At 37.5% G+C, this 24,338-nt stretch overlaps 1 protein-coding gene across 1 annotated transcript in view; it reads left to right on the top strand.

Annotated features, from left to right (window-relative positions):
- The first annotated feature begins 18,745 nt into the window (after positions 1–18,745).
- Positions 18,746–24,338, top strand: part of LOC139735811 (protein Wnt-9a-like) — a 73,956-nt gene continuing 68,363 nt past the window's right edge. The window contains exon 1 of the mRNA XM_071646559.1: positions 18,746–18,855. Within this exon, the coding sequence (XP_071502660.1) occupies positions 18,746–18,855 (110 nt within the window). The remainder of the gene's footprint in view (positions 18,856–24,338) is intronic.

The following is a 24,338-nucleotide window of genomic DNA, read 5'->3' as shown; positions in this document are numbered from 1 at the left end:
GCAAAGGCGTCTCTTTCACGTGGTCAACGTTGGTTTCAGCCTTCGAGTGCGTTCGCGTGCCTTCGCGTGCCTTTCATTAACCCCCAGATGCGCTCACTGTAACAGCAGGAAGAATGGTCATCTGCAAGTACAGGCTGCGCTTGAAAAATTCTAAACAAATTATGAATATCTCACTCTAAGTCAACAATTGTATTTCATCTGAGAGGCATGTATTCCAACCATGAGCTTGCTCCATCTGCTGCAGTAAGGTGCAGTTACTCAAGGAGGTTCTAGAGAATGGAGTCACAACCGTCTTAATTCCTTTGCTAGATGTTCGAAGCCGCCACTCAAAAATATTTGAAGCATGTGCCAAACAGGATCTGCCGCGCAGATAGGAAGACAATTGACTTGTGTCTCATTGCATAATCACTAGCCACTTTCAAAGGAAGATATTTCTTTGTGATGGTAATTACTTTTCGCTATCCCTTCTTATAAAGGTAGGTGGTGCAGACACGAGGATGCGAGAATAGAAATTGAGCAAATAATGCTGAAATAAAGATGAAAAATACTCCACTGGTCATACCCGGTCACTAATCTGATATATCTATCAATAAAGAATTGTACTTGAAGATTATTCCATATTAGTTTCATTTGTGGAAACTAAGCAGAAAAGTGATAAAACCGGCTTTCCAGGATGATACAGTTTTAAACATTTTCACATGATACAGCTCTGATTTACACTTTTGCGCAAATTTCTGCACGGGATTGATTTTTGTTTTACATGCTTAATCATTAATTGAAATTTCATTTCATTTGATAAATAGATAAGCAAAATATGGCCAACATTATGATAACGTTCAAAATTAATCTTCAGAATGCTCAGCAAGACGGCGGCAAGGAACATTGATTATCAAAGGCACAAGTGCACCTGTGGAATTCCTTTGAACATCAATAGAAATCGAACAACTGTTTGAATAATTACAGCCAGTTGAAACTCCATGTGTAAAACCTCCTTGAGTTACTGTATGTTGATAGTTCTGTGTATTGTGCCAGGTTAGTGATACCAAATTTGCATCAGCTCTTGTCTAAATCATATCTTATGTCACGAAATGATGCAAATATCATGATTAGATTAACCTGTCACATAAAAAATCATAGTGATGTTAAACACAGATATTTTACCATGTGCCTGTAAATGACAATCAGCTAGCAAGAGTAGTATCATGCTTTGAGGTGACCAAGACACAAATAGTCAGATATAGTAAAAATACATTTTTTAATGCACTTCTACATAGCCACATGCACTCGTACATACACACACAAACACACTAAAAAAGGGTCCACATACATATAATGCTAGTACATTGACATGTACACGTATGTACGTATTTATACATCTCTATTGTATGTAGAGATGTACACTCTGTATACATACATAAGTATAAAAATAATCACAAAAAGAGCAAATGGTTAGGTAAAGGACCTGTGCAAAGATCCAATCTCCTGCACTCTCATCTCTAAATTCATATGAATGGGACCTCTTTAGATTAATGTACAAGCAGCCTGTATTTTACAGTGCAAAAATCTCGGATCAAATATTTCAAATACTGCTCAAAATAGTGAAGGGCCACTCTGATTGGATGTATCTGGTTAACTCTGTTCTTTGAGTGTCAATTTACGTAGAAACCCCCGTAGCATTGTACACAATGTCCAAATTTTGTGGCACAACAGGGATTAAAGGAGAATGTTCTGGAATGTTAAGTGTTTGCCAAACATGTTGGATTCAAGGTATTTTGCATTAACTTAGAATAAATATTACAATTACAGCTGTATTAACATTTTCCAAAAGTTGTAGAAAGTGTATTTTGGGATCAGCCCTGTACTTGAGAATTCCATTAATGCAGTATCATCAAAATGAAAGTTAGAATTGGCAGTGACTGTTGCCTGTTTTATTGTCTAGGGTAGATAGGACATCATGCAATTTATGTGTTGGCTCAACGGAAGAAGTGAAAAAAAAAAAGAATTTATAATATTTGGATTGCTTATAGCTCCCCGTTATTGGACACAGGCACTCGCAAGTTGATTCCACCTCCGTGTGAGAGAGAGAACTTTTGGACCTGCCGCAGCACGAAATGAGTTTGGATGACCAAATTTTTTCCTGGAGTAGACAGATAGATCTTCAAACATTGCCATTCCATTGGAGACAGGAGTGGGGTTGTGATGGCCGGAAGTGAAGATGCCTCCAGCGTGCAATGTTCGTCTTCGTAACCATGATCAAAAGGAGTGTTTGTAGCGGTGTTAAAGTGACGGTATAGTATTGGTGGAGATGAGGATTGGGCTTTTAACTCTTTGTGAGATACCAAGAAACCACTTATGAAATAGTACAGAGCATACCGTTTTAAGAGGAATTCAAAGTTTATTTGATGAAAATCGGTTTTGGAATGGCTGAGACATCCAGAAAGAAAGTAAAACAAAGCTATCGTAATAAAAGCTGGGTCCCGCCTTTTATTAAGATAGCTCTGTTTTGGATATCTCAACCATTGCAAATCCGATTTTCATCGAATAAACATTGAATTCCTCTTTATAGAATTCCATGCTCTTTCATATTTTGTAAGAGGTTTCTCATTACCTGACCCCCCCCCCCCCAAAAAAAAAAAAAAAAAAAAAAAAATGTTACAAACTTTACAAAATTGTATGACTACCACTCCATGCAAAAGACAAGAAGAGCTATTCTGTGTCAATTTAAATCTAACTTTAGGGTATTGCATGTACACAAGGATTCCCTACTCAAATCATGGTATAATGTACTCAAATATACAGTGTGCAGGTAATTCACGTTTAAGATTATTTTTATCAACACATGATTCAAGCTACCATAATTTGTGCAGCAAATGAATATTTTAAATACTGCTATGCTGGCATGCAACCTTGTTATTTGCATGAATGTTTATGAAAATAAACATTATTAAAATAAAAATAAAAAAGTGTATAAGTTATTTTGATTATGGTTTACAATTTGGTAATCTAGGGCCATCTCTCATCATATTATGATGGTAACATCAGGCCCAAAAGACCAAATAAAAAAAAAAACAGAAAAAACAAAGAAAGAGTTTTACTGTCATGTTGAGCTCTTCATTCTGGCAGAAATACATATTCATTTGCGTAATTATGATTTATATTTCACATCGTCCTTACAATTTGATGAGACATACTTTATGAAGTAGCAGTCAGTCACCTTCTTGGGTATGCACAGTAAGTATTAACCCCACAAGGTACTTTGGCAAGAGTGTGGACTGTTTTCAAGGTACCGATTGCAGGTAATTATACTAATGCCCAAACAAAAATAGATGTGTATTATTTGTTTTATAAAATGATGAAGCAGATCCTTGTCATTGAAAGAATTTCAAATGTAGGCATTTTAAATTTCGCGGCAGCCATTTTCACGAGTAGTAAGACGATAGAATCTCACCCGTTCACTATCTCGACTTGAAAGTGCTAATGACCAGTCATTGTACATGTACTTCACGTTGTTATTAACCGGTCATAAGCAAAATTATGTGTAAGGCAAAAGAAATACCTCGTCACATGCACGCTCCCAATTAATCATAAGATAAGTTTCTTCACTTTATAACACTTGGCGAAAAATGGAGTGATCAAAATTATTTGTTGGCTGTACACCTGCATAATAGTATGTATGTGCTATGGTACTGTTAGATGTGCATTTTATTTTCCTCAGTCCATATAAAGTAATTACGGTGTGAAATGAAAGGTATGAATTTTCTCGTCATTCTACTCACCATGATCTGTTCCTGGCATTTCCTCAGTTTTGAAACAAGTTTGGGGTATTTCTTTGCCATCAGAATATTTTTTTTTTTCTGTCAGTCTGTGTGCACCAGTATACATGTTTGGATTTATTGTTTTCTGCAGACGTACATAACCTTACCACGAATGTAGGATGAATGCAGGATGACAATTCCATTTTGTTTGCTGGATTCCATCATATTAAGTCTTGAGGAGTTCATTGACATCATTTTAAGTCTTGAGGGGTTCATTGATTAAGACTCTTTGACCTTTAAAAATTGAGATTTTGATCATAGCTGAATATGAAAGCTTTACTGTTCTCACCCAGTTATCATGCTTTACTTTTTGAAACTACACTTTGGACTCAGTACTATCATCACATTCAAAATTCCACATTACTCCGTATATATTTCAAAATCATACCTTCGAACTGATTGCTGACGCAGGTTACACTTTCTGCAATTCAACTCTTTTTTTTTCCATCTTGGAAGTTCAATAGGCCATTGATATATAAAATATGCGTCATGTTCAAACATGTATTTCTTGTAAGCTTCTGCTATTTTCTTTTTATTTTCCCTTCCAAAACTCTTTTATATACAATTTATACAATTATACAATTGTATGTGTGTGCTCCGAGTCTAAATAATTGTGCATATATCAAATATGTTTTAAATCGGAAAGCAAACACACGTCTCCGTTTTAAATAAATGTGTTGTTGGTGGGGTGCTGTTAACATTGGTTGTTAGTGTGAAGGTAATACGTGTATCAGAGTAAAGACTACATGTATTAGTACATGAATGAATGAAGGTGACACGACGAGAGAATACATTTGTATGAATTAAATCGCATATAAGTATGTAAATACATGGACAGATGGATGAATAAAATGAATGAATGAATGGATGAATACATTATCGAAAATGTCATACATGTTTTGTTCTTAGACGACAGTCCCAGTTATTGACGAAGGGACGAATGATGTAGACGCATTTCCACAGTTAAGAGTGCAGAATGCAACGACGCACCGCACGACGGCACAGTGGAGATGACTACTTTCATTGTATCACTTTGGGTACCCTGTTAGATTTTTCGATCGTTTGTACCTTTGCAAAAGTAACAAAGATGCAGTGTCTCAGGTAATGACAAGTTATGTATGTGAGTGATCAAAATAAAATGTAATTGATTCATGGAATACCAGGGAATATTGCACTCGTTAGGGTCAATATTGCACTCATCTTCGATTCGTGCAATATTGGCCCTAACTCGTGCAATATTCCCTGGTATCCCATTCATAGCCATCCAATATAATATAAATATTCTTAGCTCCTCCTTCCTCTTCTCTTTCTCTTCCTCCTCCCTCTTCTGCTTTTTTCTTTTTTCCTTCCTCCTCGTCTTCTTCTTCTTCATCGTCGTCGTCCTCCCTGCCTCCATCTTCTCTCCCTCATCAATCATATCTCGATCGTTGACAACTCTCCTCATCATTTCTCATCTTTCATCGGTTTTGTATTTCGTCGATGTCATCAACCTGTATTATGAGAATAATAAGTGTGTGTAAAGTGACCGGGAGACGGACAGAGCACAAATAATCTTGTCTATCGTATTCCCCATGCCTCCACGGCACTTTGGACAAACTGCAAAGTGTTTTTGTTTTGTTTTGTTTTTTCCTTTCCACAGCTATTGTTACATGTTTCGAAAGACTTGCCTACAACACGAGCCAACTTGTTAAGGGCTGACTGGACGATTAGTGAGGAACGTAGTAACTCGGGTGAGCGTTGAACCAACTCGGTAATAAAAGGGCGTGTACCGGCCAAATTTCCGGGTGACGCCGCCCTCTTTCGATGCCGAACGGAAACGCGGTTTAACCATCGGAGGTTGTCCGCACAGTAAAACTGCCGGTTACTCGGCAGAAAATGCCCCGAGAGAGGAGCCGGACAAAGAATAGACCACGATGATTGGAATCAGACGTTGAGGAAGTTCACTAGAAGAGTACATCGTGTAACCTGGGAGTTTCCAGTCAGATTTCACTGGCCTATATTTAAAGCGGAATCATCTAAAGGCTCAGATATATGCCTTGGTTTAAAAAAGAACAAAAAAACAAAACAGATTGGGGGGAAATGATCTCACCAGTGATGAGTTCACGTTACCGGTGTCTTCGGTCGACTTCTCGGAAAAAAGAAATACACACCACAAAATGCCGAAAGAAATCCTTTAAACTACAAGATGTTCTGACTCAAAACTATGGCTCGTCCTACACATGTGCTGTAGTAGACATATTTAGACGATTTATGTGTAATGCGTGCAGGCCCTATACTGCATTTACCAATGTGAGTGTGAGAAGAAAATGGAATGGTGTTTTATGGGGGTATTCGGGGGTGCTTCGTCACCCCTTTATGTTAGATGCTAGTACTATGATGTTCTTGCAAACTCCAATCGTCAGAGGAAATGAGATTTCGATTGTACACTGCAAAAAGTCCGGTGTTAGATATGAAACACCGAGCTGGTGTTAATTTTCGGTGCTCATTTATGGATGTTAGATTAACCCCTCCGGGTGTCATTTCAAAATACAAAATTGTTTTTTGAAGAGTAACTGCACTCCTTGTTGATTTTGAACTTCAACAAGACGATCAAGAATTTTCCGATAAAGTACTTGATTTCTGAAAAAATATGTAAACACATTTACACCACAGTAACACCAGTTGGTGTGGTCTCCTATTGAAGCTGGACGGGTGTTACACCATTGACATTAACACCAGCAATATCAAATCAACACCATGCGGTGTTATTATTGAATTAACACCAGCACAGTGTCAAATTAACACCACGAAGTGCCAGGTGAACATTTCTCAACACCATCACAATGCATTTTCTACACCCGTGGGTGTGGTCCTCTATTAACACTCGATCGGTGTTAGATTTAACACCCATGGTGTTAAATCTAACACCGATGTTTTTACAGTGTATGTTGTAGACTATATAAAACATCTAGGAATAACCTATCAGAATCTCTCGTCATTGCACCGAAATTCAGCTCCAGGGTACGAGTACGATGTATCACACTCTTCTCGAGTCATTGCACAACAACAACAACAACAACAACAACAGCAACAACGATAACGACAACAACAACAACAACAACAACAACAACACTCGTATTATGACAGTAACCTTTGACGGTTAACTTCATGAATTGGAAAAGGAACCTGAAACAGATTTTGATATTGTATCTCATATCATGTTGATATCTTCCGGAACACCACGAAGTTATAATTTTATCTAGACGCATTGTCGTCTTATAAACATGAGATAAGCGACTTTAAAACAAAACAAAACAAAACAAAACCAATTTAACCTTTGCTCCATTCGAAGACTCCCAGACGTGATCGTCTGCAACTTCTTTTGAAATGAATCTTGAGCTGAAAACTCAATACGGAAATGAGATTGAAGGAAACGAAAATGCCAACCAAAGTCTGACGAGGGATTGAGCCTGTACGTAGCAGTAAATTCTGACATATTCCCGTCGCGTCTTTTGTCTGCTGCAAATTACCATGTATATCGCAGGATATTTCGTCCCAACAAATAAACACAGCTCTCTGAGCTTCAGCTCCATAATCACTAAATCAAAACGCTGATATAAAAATGTCTTGCGGCGTAATTTACGGGCGGATGCAATTTATATATTTTCGTTTCTGTGCAGAGCGCGGAGATTAGAAGTAAGAACATCGTCATTAAACAGTTTTCCTCCGATCCCCAAGAGGTTAGTATATTTGGCACAGTGGATTGCCTTGCACTATTGGTTTACCAAGCTGCACCGGAACAAAAGTTGAATGTAAGAGATGTATACATATATAGGTCTAAATTATAAGTACGCTGTAATATCCTTCCAGCTGGATACTGCCTTACATGCCTTAGATATGCTCAGAAGGTAAGCCATAGGCCTATACAGTGTACATGTATTACAATCGCTCTTTTTTTTTTAACACGATGGCCATCGAGACGCTGGAAATATATGTATTTCGCAAGTTACGGAAATGAATAGTACAGTCAGACCTCTCCTATCCGGACATGTCGGGACCGGCGCTCATCCGGATATAAGGGATTTGGCCGGATATGGGAGACTCAATGTTGCAGACACGCAGCTGCAAATGTACATGTAACCTAATGCAGGTAGCGTGCACTGAAACTCTTTCCTTGCTATCAGCGCAAAATTTGGCTGTATTCCATGTCTGAATGCATGCTATTTTAGATGACATTTTGATGTGAATGTATATATGTGAATTATGTTGGAAATATTATGTAATTCATGTGACTTTGTACAGAAATTTTGTTTGAGTTTGAAATCCCCTTTCCACCGTAATTATTAGATTTAAAAAAAAAAAAATCACAGCGAGATTGCGTCCGGATAATAGAGAGATCCGGATAAAGGGAGGCTGGATAGGAGAGGTCGGACTGTAAATGGATAGATGACTGATAGTAATATAGATAGGTAGATCGATACCTATATAGTTATATGAAGAGATATAATGTAAACTGATGGATGGCTGTCTGTGTATAGATCGAAAAATGAATAGATGATTTTTTTCATTTTTTTTTAACAATTTGATGGAATTCTTGCGTCGAGTTATTTTCATTGCAACTGATTGACAAACTGCCCTAGCAGTATTTTGTTGAGATATGTTTCGCAGTCTAAAGCCTGAATTTCACAAGAAATCGCAGTATATAGATCCATAACGGGCGGCATGAATGCGCAAAACTATATTTTGTTTTGTATACTAATCCAGAGTTTCCGGTAAATCACATCTTTGAACTCCACTCTGGCTTGATTAACTGAAAAAATATATATATACACATTGTGTATAGTATATTTATGATACAGAAAAACTTCCTCATGATTTTTTTTTTTTTTTTTTTTGGGGGGGGGGGGGGAGGAAAAGCGTATCCTCGGCTCAAATTAAGTGTCCATAGGCAGATTTTTAGCACCTCGATCATGCCAAAGCAAGTGACAGTGACCCCAATCTCCACTGGAAAACAACCAAAAAAAAGTTTTTAAATGAGAAAATTATTTTTCTGCCGCGGTCAGTTTTGTCTCTGTACTCGACCACAGCTATAGTCTCAAATATCATCACATGATTTAGAACCGTAATAACCGCATGTCTCATAAAAGCGAGCCTGATTTAAGGACCACACGGCCCGAGCAGTTCTCCCCGTCGACAGGCAGGCGACATTTAGCCCAGTATACGGGAATTATCACTTCGTTGTCGTCTACTTCGTGTAACTCCGTATAAACCCTTGGAACATGAACAGTTTGTGCTTCCTTTGTTTTCAAGTCTCTTCTTGGGACCTTGTTCTGGATTTCCGGTCTTTCCTATTTTGCGTTCTCCGCTGCCAATATCAACAGTGTCGGTAGGATTTTGTTGCGCAGTGAGATGTTCATAGCCTATCTAGTAAAAAGTTTTGATGACTAAACAATAAGGACTTTTAGGAGATGGTTGTAAGTTAATAAATCGACACAAGCTTTTTGGTTATAGGAGGGCGTTTCTACTGGGGTCATCCCCCGAGCCATACGGCCCATGAGTTTGACATTGGAAAAGGTTCATGAGTCAAACAGCCCAGGAGTCATACTGCCCACCTGTCGTACAGCTTATGAGCTCGACACTAGGCAAATAAGCCCATGAGTCCGGCAGTAGGCAAACAAGGCCCACGAGTCCGACACTCTAGACAAAAAATGCCTACGAGACCAACATTATATCACAGGGGTTAATGTGTCGGTCTCGTGGGCCTTTTTTTTTTTTTTTTTTTTGCCTAGTTTCGAACTCGTGGGCCCTGTTTGCCTAGTATCGAGCTCATGGGCTGTATGACTCGTGGGTTTCGAACTCTTGATGCTCCCACTTTCCAGCGTCCCTCAGAACGGAAAAGAATAGGCCTTTGTGTTTGATTTTAATAATAGCAAGTTAAGGTCAAACATGAATATCACCTGCTATCAGAGATGCATTTTGAAGGGCGAAAGACATGACGAACATTGCTTCTCCTACAACAAAGTCATCGCAATGTTAAAGGTGGAATGCGGATGGAATTATCAGTGTGGAATTTATGAAACATCAGCATGTGACTTTTTTATTTGACCGTAGTTTGCTTGATCTTTGAATGTAAACCTGATGTGTTGGTTTCAGTTTTTTATATCATTTTACATCCAATCTTACGGAAATTATTTGCTAACTTATATCATGATGGTCTATATAAACTAGCGAGGATTTTTTTTATCGTTTACGTTGACTCTATTTTTCTAATGACTTGTCCATTACCGAAAGCCGGAGTAACGCTCACTAATTTCATGTTTGCAGTACAAAAACACATCTAAGGCATTTATACGTGACCATAGATTTGTACCGCATTTGATACGAAACTAAGTAGGCCTATATTTATAATGAAATAAACTCTCAGATGTTTCAAGTGCGTGATCAAACTTTCCTTTGTGCGTACAACATGTTATCTTCACGTTTTGGCATGCTTTCAGCATGCTCTGTCATTATTCATGCACCGAAAATCTTGAGCTCACTGCGTTTACGACAGGAAACATTAATGTCACATTATAGACATATCGTTAACAATTTTTTTTCCACATGAGCTTGTTTTATCATTTTCGCTGTTTATACTGTCAGGAAGTATCAAATTTGATGCCTTTATTTGTGAGACTGAAATCGAAGTTACCAAAATATTGTGTCGCTGTAAATAGGTAACGACAGATTTTGCTATGCATCTAATTCACATTGGTTGATATGGATTGTGTGTATGATATTGTTTAACAGCGTTACCACACGTGAACCACCTTGTCTCCATGTCGTCTTCCGCACAACGATTATGTCTCCGCAATGTTTCATTTTTCTTGGCACGGACGCAACCTCAATTCCAGGGGGACGCTACGGTATACCCGAGTCGCGTTTCCAGAATTCGGCGGAAACCGAATCTTCGATGAATTCTTGGCATTTGCCGCGCTGCCGCGACTGAGTGACGAAAAATAAGGATGTTGCTGTTGAAATGTCGAGGGTGGCTGATTTTTACGAGTCAAGGAGGATTCAAATGCATTCGGGTCGAGCCACATAACGACAGTGTTGTTGCAGACCACGACAGTGAAACGGATGTTTGTTACGATTCGACCGTCTCAGACTGCATCGCCTCAAGTTTTTTCCCGCCCTTTCCGCTGTCTTCCTCTTCTTTTTCCCCCATCATCGTCTTCTTCTCGGTTAGGGTCTGTAGCTCTTTTGAACGCTGGTATCAAGTGCAACAATTGGGGAATTTAAATATTCGCTTACCAAGTCGGCCACATTCCCCATTCCGTGTTTCGTTCATTCATTGTATTCTCTGAGTTTACAGAAAGTTTAGCAATTATTGGCGAGAGCGCACGTGCACAGAGAAACTGGAGAAGGAGAAAGAACAGAAGAAAAAGGAAAGATGACGGAGCTTGAGTACAGTGCCTTGTCACTCCATTATTAAGCTAACTTTGATGATAATAAAGGCAGAAATTTTACCATCATCGAGCGGGAAGGCTATGGGATTTTAAACTTTCACATGTTTTCACAGAACGTTGGTTAGTTTTTACATATAACATCAGTTGCAATAACGTATATAATGATGTAATAATGTCCTCACCATGACTACGATCAATAAAAAAAATCATTAAACTATACTAACTCTTCAACTACAGCCCCTAACTACTTCAAGATATCCCTGCTGGGTATTGTAATACAAATGTACCACATTCACCTAACACACAAGAATATAGGAAACCACTATTGACTGAATTGACCTGAGATTTACTGGATAAATTTTACTGGATAGATTTACTGGATTTACTGGATACCAGCTTCAAAAAATACGCAAAAATGAAAACGATTGATCGCCAAACGTTAAAGTTTGGCCATAATAAGTGTCATTTGTTAACATTTCAAAGTAGGTCCATCATCAGACAGGGCAAAATATAACATTTCCAGTGATACTTCACTTGTTATACACAAGAAATAGTCTTGAAGCTGTGATTAAAAATATCCCATATCTTCCTATTATTTTCTTTGATTTTTAAGCAGCTTTAATCGCAAATATCTCAAATTCGTACGAGTGTACTTAATTCGTTTTGCCATTGAAGTCTTTACATACACACATACATGAAATTTGATTTTTTTTTTTTTTTTTTGAAGCTGGTATCTTATCCAGTAAATCTCAGGTCAATTCAGTCAATGGTAGTTTCCTATATTCTTGTGTGTTAGGTGAATGTGGTATTACAATGCGTGTTAGGTGAATGTGGTATTACAATACCCAGCAGCGATATCTTGAAGTAGGGAGGGACTATAGTTGGAAAGTTAGTATAGTTTGATAATTTTGATTGCTCGTAGTCATGGTGAGGACATTATAACATCATCACATACGTGGTTGCAACTGATATTACTGTATATATATATATAAAAAGAACTAACCAACGTACTGTGAAAACACGTGAAAGTTTAAAATCCCATAGTCTTCCCGCTCGATGATGGTAAAATTTCTGCCTTTATTATCATCAAAGTTAGCTTAATAATGGAGTGACAAGGCACTGTACTCGAGCTCCATCATCTTTCCTTTTTCTTCTGTTCTTCCTCCTTCTCCGGTTTCTCTGCACGTACGCTCTCGCCAAATTGCTAAACTTTCTGTAAACTCAGAGAATACTATGAATGATCAACTTTCTGCAGGAGTAGGAATTTCCGTTATGTGTGGGGATGGGGTTGGGTGTGTTAGTATATGAAAAAGTATGTGAGATTACACAGATTATTAGAATTAAGTAAAGATGTTGGTACCCCCTTTATATTACACTTATTAGATAAAGTTGAGTGAGTGTTTTTAAAAGTTACTTTCTGAACGAAATACGAATATTCTAATCTTATCGTGTACGAAGAAGAACATTTTTACGGGAAAAGAAAACAAGACACCTTACAAAGAGTAGTACCTTTGACATAAACTGAAGATCATTTCAAAATGGTAGCTTTTGATGACGATAATAAGATTATGCGTGAAGATTATTTCTAGATGGTAACTTATTTTGATGGCGAATATATTATGCAAAGCGTCGAAGGAAGGGGAGGGGAAGGGGAGAGAAAAAGTTAACTGTATCAGGATAGCTAAAAACTGACGCACATTCCACAATGCAATTCTTCGCCATGATGAAATACCTACTACATTGTACTTTCAATTAATGGATAATAATCGATACGCATGCGCAGCAGAGCTGTGGTTAAACGTGAGCAACGAAGGCAGATGGAAGTATAGTTAAAGGACAAGTTCACCTTCATAAACATAAGGATTGAGAGAATGTAGCAATATTAGTAGAACACATCATTGAAAGTTTGAGGAAAATCAGACAATCCGTTCAAAAGTTATGAATTTTTGAAGTTTTTGTGCAGTACCCGCTGGATAAGAAGACTACTGCAGTGTATGAATAACTTAGATGTCACATGCGTACAACAATATAAGGAAAATATAAAGAGAATTTCACAAAATTCCATCTTTTGAAAAAAGTACACATTCCCCTGACTCGTTACCGATAAATGTTATGGGTAATATTATTCCCCCTGCCTTTAGAAAGAGGCAAGTCAATTGCTCTTATATTATGCGAAAAAAGTGAAAATATGTTGAATTTTCTTTTATATTTTCTTTATACTTTTGTACGCATATGACTCACAAGCTGTAGTAGTCTCCTCATCCAGCGGTTCCAACACAAAAATTTAAAAAATTCATAACTTTTGCATCGATTGTCCAATTTTCCTCAAACTTTCACTGATGTGTTCTACTAATATTGCTACATTTTCTCAATCCTTATGTTTATGAAGGTGAACTTGTCCTTTAAAGTCATGGCAGGTTGTGTATAATTATGCTCACATCTTTCTTACTTTTCTACCTACAACGGACATTCAGAGTAGAAGGTATTAGAATGTGTGAAGACTTGAACATGATTGATGCAGGTTTTCTTTCTTGTTCATAATTCTTCTTTTTATGCTACCCTTGCTGACGTTTACAACTTTACCATTTTTTGACCGCAGCGTCTTTCAAAGAATCATGTATTTACAACCGTTTTTTCCACCGGGCTGTTAACTGTTTGTTGGCTTGATTTTTTTTTTCGCCTTCTTGCGACTTGGCTAAACTGTTACTCATCCTTACCTTTACCAGAATATTTTTATCATTTTTGCTATCACTGTTAGATTTATCATTATCATCAGTACTGTTTTCATCGTTGTTAATGTTTTTTTTTTTCTGTTTCTTTTTTTCACCTCTCCTTATAGGCCGATAAGTTCATGGGTCGATTATATGAGTTGTCCACGGTATATAAGTTTTGCTTTTTAGTGGACTTTTCTTTCTTTTTTCATTTTTGCTCAGAGCATGGAAAATGGGACATATTACAGAACATAAATGGTGGGAAACTATTAATATATGTTTTTAGTTCGTTAATACATCTCATTTTCATCGTACAATCAACTATTGTGTATTTAAGATCATTTGTAATGTTGTAATCTATTGTAAATTATGTTACGTCTGTGGACTTAGAAAAAGGAAATACACCAAATTGAAAGTATTCAGGATTACGTAATTATTATTACTATCATTATTACCATCTTTCCCCCAGCAGCAGTATTGATAGTAGCATTGTCATGAATGTCATTATCATTTCTATGACTTGAAAAGTGACAGCAGGGATATGCAACCTTCTTTAAAACATGACAATATCGAGATAAGATTGGAGGAAAAAGGTACTGTCCCTCCTCTTTTTTTTTCTTCTGTCAGCAACGCTTGATTTGTCTTTAATCCTCTGAGTGCCAGAGTAACTTTCTGTCCATCAGAATGTGTGCAAAATTTGTGCACATTTAACTCATTGGCATAGGAAGGGTTAATTCAGGCCCGGGATGAGGGGGCTGAGCAGTTGTTGTGTCATGCTCGTCTATATAACTGTTTGGCAACATTCCACTTGCTCGTCGCTCTTTCCATGGTAACCATGTGGCGCGTCAGGTGGATGGCAGTTGACTCGATCGGTACATTCTGCTTGCTCAACATTTTGCAAATGTTTCTGTTCTGTTTCCTCGGGTTACTGTTTTTTTTTTTCTTAGAAAGGTAGAAAGAAGCACAGAAAAAAAAGATAAAGAGATAGATAGATAGATAGATAGATAGATAGATAGATAGATAGATATAAAGATAGATATAAGAAATAGATTCAATCGCATTCAGCCTAATTCAGTAAATGCATTAGACCACAGACTTGAAATTCTCATCTGATTTGTTTTGTCACTTGATGTGTATGAATTCATCATTTTTTCGACATAAATTTATTTGCGATAAGTTTCATCAGCCTCAAGACTTGCGTGATATTTTATGGAAATATCCTGCGAATGCTACGCCAACGTCGTGAGGGTTTTTTTTTTAAATGTATTTTAGGAGAGAATCCGATGAATAGCACTGGTTGCATGACGTCACAAACATAGTAAAAAAAAAACAAACAAACGACGCTTCCTGAATGCCCTTACCTTCCAATCTCTGTCTAGGTGATAGTAATATGCTCGAAATGGCAGACGGTTGTAACTTTCTTTTCATTTCATTTTTCCATATCTGATAACTCTAGCAGTATTCTTTCATTCAATCGTTTGTTGCATGGAAAAGAATATCCGATTGCTCTAGTCAAGCAAGGTCGATTTGACATTACAACCTGGTTAGTCACACTACTATAGTATCGCACTTGATATTCTTCATCGGTTGTCATTGTTGTTTTGATGGAGGATGTCGTTATGTTTCTCTGGTAACAACGGTATGTATTAGGCCACCTGAATCAGTTTTGATTACCGTCAAAACACGTCTATTTGAGGTTCTGCTTTCTTAGAACTTATAACCGCTCTCCGATACATGGTGGTCGTTGTCATATTATCTTCTGGGATGGACTAAATGGGCAATTTCGTTATGCTGAAAATTATTATGATCGTGAAATTTTACGATAAATACCCATCTTTTTAAAGACTGCGGCTCGATGTACCTACCCTCTCATTGGCGAATGATTTTTAAAGGAAGAGTTTGCGCGAGTTGCGATTACGCGAGAGAAAGTACCCCCAAATGCGGACTGTTGTTGTCAAGCTAATCACGGATTTCAGCGTCTTTCGTTTACTACTTTCTTCTGCTTCTTCTTCTTCCTCTACTACTACTACTACTACTAATGTATACTACTACTACTACTACTACTACCACTATCACTTTAACTTTGACTTCAACTACCACTTCTATACTAATATACCACCGTGCACTGCTATTACTCCAGTCACTATACCATTGATAATTGTGATTGACTTTATGATAATTTTGTGTATTACATACAATAAACATGGAAATGATAAGTATTACAGGGTTAGGATGTATATATAGGGGCTTCCTTGAAGCTTATCAATGTAACAATGAATAGGCCGTGTCATTGTCACCCCTCCAAATATCATGTGACAGCGGCAACAAGATTATCGAAATTATATGCAAATATGAGTTCTTTTCAAAACTTTTAAGGTATATATTTCCTTAACTGATTATTTGAGTCACGTTGCAAATAAACCATCATGCACGTTGATGTCTTGACAGCGATTTATATACTTTGTGCGTCCATGCACATATTGGTATGTATTATTAAGAAATTGATTAAGAATTGTGCTCCTAATTTTATGTCCTTTTCTTTCATTCTGCGCATGCGAGTCTGTTTTGTTTCCTCGCATATGTTTGCAAATCCATAAATGATAACACAGTTTCTCGTTTACGCGAAATCTTGTTTCCCCCAAGTTTGAAGATAATAATAAGAGTCGAGCAACGCATGGCGCATACGACAGTAGACCATTGTAACATAAGTTGCATGAAATTCGTTACATTCCTACACATACAATCTTGGCAGGTGCGTACACTGAGTAATCCACTGGTGTCCCGTAGAGAACCAGACGTGGGTTATAAAGACGCGAAATTTTTCTTTAAATCGATTAAGTCGTGGATACATTAAACAGTTGCGAATAGCACCCTGTAGATTTAAGAGACATTGAACGTGCGAGACAGTTACGACGAAGAAGCCATAATCAAGTTACATGTTATTACGGCGAGTCATTTTAGACGTTAACACAAAGGAATTTCAATGACAATTTAATAGAAGGATCGTCTAGGTATAACCCACTGAGATGACAGACGAGAGATGATGAAAATGTTCATCCTTAAGGTATCATTGGAAATTTAAAAAAATATCTTAGAGTCCATTATGACATAGTTTGTATGTTTTCTTGGGTCTTTTTTTTTACCCATTCACATTCACATATTCCAATGCACCTGAATTTGAACATTGTCTGAAGTGGGATATTGTATCTTCTTTATGCTCTCGCATGCTTTCGCTTTATCCTTTTGTTAAATATTATATTTTTCTGCCGGAAAAGGGGATAAAAAATATGAATAAATGATGATGAGTGAATGCTCTGTACTGATACTTTTTTCTCCATGTATAATCTCTCCTTTTTCTTTCTCAGTGATTATTTCTTCAATGTTCTTATGTCTTACCCCTCCGTCCTCTCTCTCTCTCTCTCTCTCTCTCTCTCTCTCTATATATATATATATATATATATATATATATATATATATATATATATACGTGTATGCATTAAGTAGATTGTAGTCCACGTGATGGCACAATAATATCGAAAATAGAACAGAACTCAAGCCCACGCTGTCAATACCAACAGTTTATTTTCCCTTATGTTTTATTTCATATATATTATGTGTATATATATATATATATATATATGCATGTATATGTACACACATGTATGACAATCATCTTGTACGTCCTTTGCAGCAACAGTTTGTGGTGAGGAGATTGTGATAAATGAGTAAAGGATGAGAATACTTTGAATACACGGCCGTTTTCTTATTGCTCAAGATGAAAATGTTAACTTCATCAGGTACATGTCAATTTGACATCATGCACCGAATGTTGAGGTAAGTTATAGACGTTAGCGTCCAATTGAGCTTCAATTAACCCCCTCCCCGGTTTGTCCGAAGGAAAATGTACGTTGACTTCGTAAACCTGCACCCTACGTAGCAAGCAGTTAATCTAAACCACCCTTTGGACTCTATTTCTATTAATGAGCCGCATACATAATCTTAATCGAGAATCGTTGCCAATCGGTACCTTAGTTTGTACCCTTCAATAACTATATGAATACAAACATGATCTGTTAAACTTTCTGGACACTTTTAGGACTTATTAATTCAAATCCCAAACATGATTGATGAAACCTAAATGAGGAACAGTTCATTATTGGCTAATCGAGAAAGTACAAAGGAAACATTGATGGTGATGCAAGCAGAATGATAAGTTTATGGTAATAATGTCGAAAGAAATGATTATTGACTTTGTTATGGTTGAAATAATCGATTAATAAAGGTATGAATATTCATAAGTCAGTGAAGTACACGCTTTTCGATGACATCCTTGTCAATTTGATAAGCTCCGCCCACAGCCGAACTATCGACCAATGCAGGTCACTGCAGCTGTCGGCGTTGAATGACGTCACCTTGAGCTAGTGTACCCACATGTGGAGTTACCTGCCCTAGTGCCGTCGGCTTGAATTGCGTCGCGTCACCGTGCGCGCCAACAGCTGGAGCAGACGACACTGAGACGAAAAGTGTGTAACTTTCCCTGTCATGCCGCCATGATTTAAATCTTCCTCCGTGCGTAAATTATATCATACCATTGGATTCTTACGTTGAAATTCCCGTAAATCAACGAATGGAATACTGACATGATGGTATAAAAACTCCTCCCCAGTTCTGCTTTCGCCTCGATTTTGCGTGTCGTCTGAGGGATTGCCTTGCTCAGTAATTAGTCATTTGTTTGGATTTTTACGCTCTGCCTTTTCTGTGGGCTGAGAATGCCCCGCGTTCGGGGGCTACCATGCCACGGAGTTACCGCTGGTTGCTCGCAGTTTCAGCTGTTTCGAGCCTGCTACACACGATTGTTTTCTTGTTGCTGATTAATGCCCCAGTAACACACGGATACTTCGGGTAAGTTTTTGTTATTTTTTCTTTGAAGCAGTTTTGTTTTTGTTTTATCCGCGTATGAATTGATAATCATCTTGCTCATGGTCATAGATATTTTATGTTGTGATCACAGAGTAAAATAGATGATTGTCATTTTGATGGACCATTTTATATTCACCAAGACATGAAACTGTTAAGTGCGAAACCAGAGCAGTTGGTCGGTCACCAACTCAGTTGTATTACTGTTCTATTACTGTACTGTATAATCTGTCTGTTTTCTTTTTTCACTGTGTGCACAATCACTGCATGGGAAAAATGTTATACTGAGAGTTATGCGGAGGCAAAAACAGATGTTTGTAGGGTCTTGTATAATAAATAAATATTCCTGATCCGAATCCGCCGCTTTTTAATGTAGCATACATTGCTAGCAATTTAGTTTATTCTTCAGGATGCCTGAAGTGAGACTGACTGTAAATATACAGCTATATTCATAAATTCACTTTTAAGAGCGACATGTATGGTCTTGATGGACACAACTCCGTGTATCTTGCCACACTAGTCTTATCAAACACTGTATGCATGGTATGGCAGCGATCGTGAAGACATGTGTGTGAACTTGTGTGTGTGTGTGTTTGTTAGTTTGATTGTTTGTTTGTTTGTTCTTGTGTGTGCGCTAGCGTGTGTGTGCGTGTTGTAGATTAGAGTGATACCCAAACCAAATCGTCGGTTTCTCTTGTGATCGAATCGTATAGACAGTTGAAAACAGTCACCTGCCAAGGTAGTCGTATGTCACGTCGGGTCAAGTGCTTTTATGATACAAATTGCCCAACAGATGGAACTTGTTTGACGATTTTTTTTTTTTTTACTGTTTTGGTGACTACCGATCAAAATTTTATGTTCCTATTAGGTCTACTCGCATATAACAGCGTCACTGAGCTCCTTGTCTTGTAGTTCATTGCAATGGTCTCTGGTTATTTATAGGCCTATAGGCCTACAATTTACGTACTCGCCCCCCCCCCCCATTTCTCTCTATCCACACAGCTTAAGAAATGTGAACAAATATGCAACAAAACAGCGTACAAGGTGTCAGTTTACACGAGTAATAATTATATTACTTTTATATGTCAATATTGCCGTAACTGACATGAATGCAAAACATAAAACGCTATCCAGGACGTCTGGTACAAGCGATTTCAGACACATTATTGCAGAACAATATCTGACAAACAGTCGTTCGGGGTTAATGGAATACCAGATTCATGAGGGTGATTTGATGATCACCCCCATCGAAGCTTTCCGTCTCGACTTTCAAATGACACGACATTTTTAGAGGTGAACTTCATGCATCATGCGACTTCTCTCCTTTTTTTATTGTTGCATGAAACAATGGCCACCCATAAATCCTGCCTGTCAGAACTACTTATAAACTGTGAACTAGATCGACCCGTGCATGCCGGCACTTTATATTTACATGATTCATACTGCCAACCTGCAGGAGACTGGACTTAAAGACCGTATAGATTTGCACGTCTGACAGTATGCACAGCACCGTGGAGGCTAAAATAAAAACCAGCTTCCATTATTTTGCAAGGACCAATGTGATTTTTTTTTTCGCGTCTTCTCACCTCGTAAAACAAAACAAAACTTTCTTTTGTGATCTGAACGTTTTATTACGCTATTGTTATTGTCGTGAATACCATAGTGACAAGGAGTAAATTACGACGGAAGTGTAATTCGTTTATTTTCACCCAAATACATAAAATAGGGAGGAAATAAAGCCAGGACTGCAGCCCACTCTCACGTCTCATTTTTCTTCTATATCAAAGAATAAAAAATAATTCTCCTTGGCAGAAAGGGCCTGTCTTGACTTGTTTTTTTTTTTCGATTGCATCATCGATTTTATCGATTTTCCTGATAGGGAAACCAATCGCTTGTCATTTCACAGGAATATTACTTCATGGTTATTACTCATGATGATCCTCAATATCTAGGACATCTCCAGTTTTGTCTTCTTGCGTTCTCTCGATTTCTTCTCTATCACCTTAATTTGACACTCAAATAGAATATAAAAGAGAATCAGACTCTAATATGAAAAGAATAAAGTGTAATGTATCTACCGCTCTTCCCCCTAACATAAACATATATAATTATGTACGGACACAGGTGTTCATTACACAGAAACTACGGGAGGTATTATGACGTCATGGGTGCACCTATTGTCATTAAACATGTTGTCTGAAAAGATAGTGAGAGCCAGAGAGTTATAGAGAATGTGTAGACATGCAAGCATTATTCATGGCACTCATAGAAGCCATCATGAGCGGGTTTGGCTGATTAACCACCGAAATCATAGCTAAAGAGAATCCCAAAACTGCAATCGTTCACACTTCACGTCAGCGAGAGTACTATCTCAGTCCACTTGAAATACACAGTCGGCATAGCGTTGATAATTATGTTTGCATATCACTCATTCAATAGGGCTAACCATCTGGTATAAACTTAATCCAGCAAGATTACTTTACCCTTGTGCCTCCTATTCCCCCCCCCCCCTTCGCCATGTTTGTTTCATTTGAAGTCTTTCATCTTTTACTGTAGACGACACATCACTCTCGCATTTTCCCCTGTTGTTGTTTTATGTTGCTGTTCCTTTGTCACTATAATCATGTGCAAGGTAATAATATGGGAGTGAAATAAAGAGACCTCGTCGATTTCCACGGTTTATGACTTAATCACGTCCCATGGTCGCGCGCGGACCGACCGGCCTTCCTGCGATGTTGGTCAAAGTGCACAGGTGGTGACAAAATTCGTTAGGGGGATACCGAACAAGAAGATGACTGTGGACATGATGGTGGACGTGGTGGATATCGCTTATTTTGATCCTGGCGCCCTCAATAAGAAATAGAATAGAATGCGAATAATGGTGAAATGAGAGCAGACGCCGGATGCAAATTCGCGCGAATCCAGACAGCACGATTGATTTGTTAAAGAGCCCTGACCTTCCATGTATACAATATGTGTCTAACGTCAACTACTATTGGTTTCCATGTGCTTCTCAAGATAGCTATGAAATAATTGTATTTTGATACACACATGCATCTTCCCGCGAAAGACGCCCTTTTGTGAATTAATCCTAGTCACCGTCTTAACCGTGTTTTCGTTTTATGATATTCCGATAATTGTCTTTCGAAGAGTTCATTTAACAATCCCAACAATTTTCCCCAATTATTGACACTCCGAAAACACGAAACGAAGACATCCATTTTCACACAGTGTTTAAGACGTCATGTTCGCTGACATTCTAACCGTTTTTCTTCAAAATTTCTTTTCACTGTGAATCACTGAGATTGCTTTCATGTACAGCGTCATGTACAAATTTGAAGACAACTTCATAAATGTATTTACATTTAAGCAAGCCATTTTTTTTTTAGGGTGCACGTCACGAGACCGACACCCACGAGTCATACAGCCTATGAGCTATGAATCATACAGCCCATGAGTTCGACATTAAGCAAACAAGGCCCACGAGACCGACACATTAAACCCCGTGTTGTATCTGTCGAACTCATTGGTCACATGGGCTTTATTTGCCTAGTGTCGAACTCGTGGGCTGTAGGACTCGTGGGCTGTAGGACTCATGGGTGTCGGTCTTGTGGGATGACCCCCGTTTTTCCCCTGAAGGTCCAATGTGTCATCCAAAACAGAAATGGAATTGCTCAAACCTCTATGGACCAAGAAATATTTATTTCTAGTGAATTTTGCATTTACATGTCAGGAGAGGTATAGATGATGAGTTAACATGTATAAATAGTAGGTGAAATGAGAGGCAAGCTGAAGTGATGCTTCATTACTTGCAGCAGTTTTTTCACTGTTTTAGCATTTTATTTTAAAAGTGTTCTGAATTTTGTCGAGATACATAAAAAAGCGATATCCACCAATATGCAGACACCACTGATACCAATGAAGAAAGAATAACATTAAAGGCACCAGATGATTCTAGAGTGTTATTCAAATAATCTTTTTCTTCTTATCTTCTTCTGTTATTATGAAACTACTTCTACTATACTGCTGCTACAACAACTACTACTACTACTACTACTACTACTACTACTACTACGATACTACTACTACTACTACTATACTACTACTACTACTACTATAATAATAATAATAATACTAGTATGTTACTTCTACAATTTAGTGTACTCCCTCGTAATGCATTTTACAGTCTGCCTGGTTGATACCGTTTGCTGAGTATTTGATTGCTAGTCACCTAGTTATAAGGTGAACCACGAAGGGTTGGTATCATTCGCCCGTTTCTCTTGTGTAGGTTTATGATGGGTGGACCTCTTTATCGGTTTAGCACCCTACTCTTTGCGACGGATGGATGAATGAAATGGGATCTCTTACAAGTACGTGACTCTTGGCTTCCTCATACAAGGGACCTCCACCATTTAATGTCTTATCCAAGGGACAGGTGCAAGTAATCGTTTACGTATAGTTATCCCCTGTTTCCTTCAAACTATTCGAAATAATAGAAAAGACTGCCCTTTAAAAGTTCAGGTGTCTTATCTAAATCTGGAATTTCACACATACCACAACATCCTGGCTTTATTAATTTCTTCTCACCTCCTCAGGGTGGGGAGGGCAAATGGCGTGAATCATGTCCAATGTCATTGTGCACCTGTTTCCCTTAAAAACAGAAACTATCTTCATAGATAAGAAAATAATCCCAAAGTCAGAACAAATGCCTTGCAAGTTTTCCTTTGTCCTACTTTAATATCTTTCAGATATTTTTGTGTTTCTTTCAATCTCTTTTTCAAAATACCGTCATGCTTATCACAAAGACTTTCACCATTCTATGCAGCACATAACCATATTAACTACACGAAGATTAAACAATTACTATAGTGATAGCAATGATGATGATAATGATGATCATGATAATAGTGATAATAATAATAATAGTAATAGTAATAATAATAATAATAATAATAGTAATAGTAATAATAATAATAATAATAACAATAATAATAATAGCACTTTTAATGCGAAGGTATGCATCATGAATAGATGCTATGAGAATATGAAGAAATAAGAAAACGGAAGAAGAAAAGATTTGCACAAATTCTTGTCTAAAGCATTGGGACCTACAGTTTTACAAACTAGCTTTTATAATTATTTCTCTTACTTCTTTGAGACCCCTTTATACCATTATGACCATTAACATTAAAGTGTTCAGTATGTTCTTTGTTTGCTGCAATGAAAAGACATGGTTGTATGCATTTTATATTCTTATTTGATGTATCAATGTCAATAAAGTTGTTATTTCTTTGAGAAGAAAAAAAAATGAAAATATGAAAATTTGAAAAAATATCAAAAACTGGACTAGATTTGAGGGAAATCTTAAAGTGTTTACTGTCAAGAAAGGACAAATTACAAATGTCTTGTGTACCATTCATTCATTCATTTATTCATTCACTCATTTATTCATTCATTCATTCATTCAT

Source organism: Diadema antillarum, unplaced genomic scaffold (assembly GCF_040938485.1).
Source record: "Diadema antillarum isolate AM-2024a unplaced genomic scaffold, OU_Dant_1.0 seq00000599_RagTag, whole genome shotgun sequence".
Taxonomy (NCBI): Eukaryota; Metazoa; Echinodermata; class Echinoidea; order Diadematoida; family Diadematidae; genus Diadema; species Diadema antillarum.
Note: the sequence above shows the minus strand (reverse complement) of the source record. Positions and strands in the feature narration are given on the sequence as shown.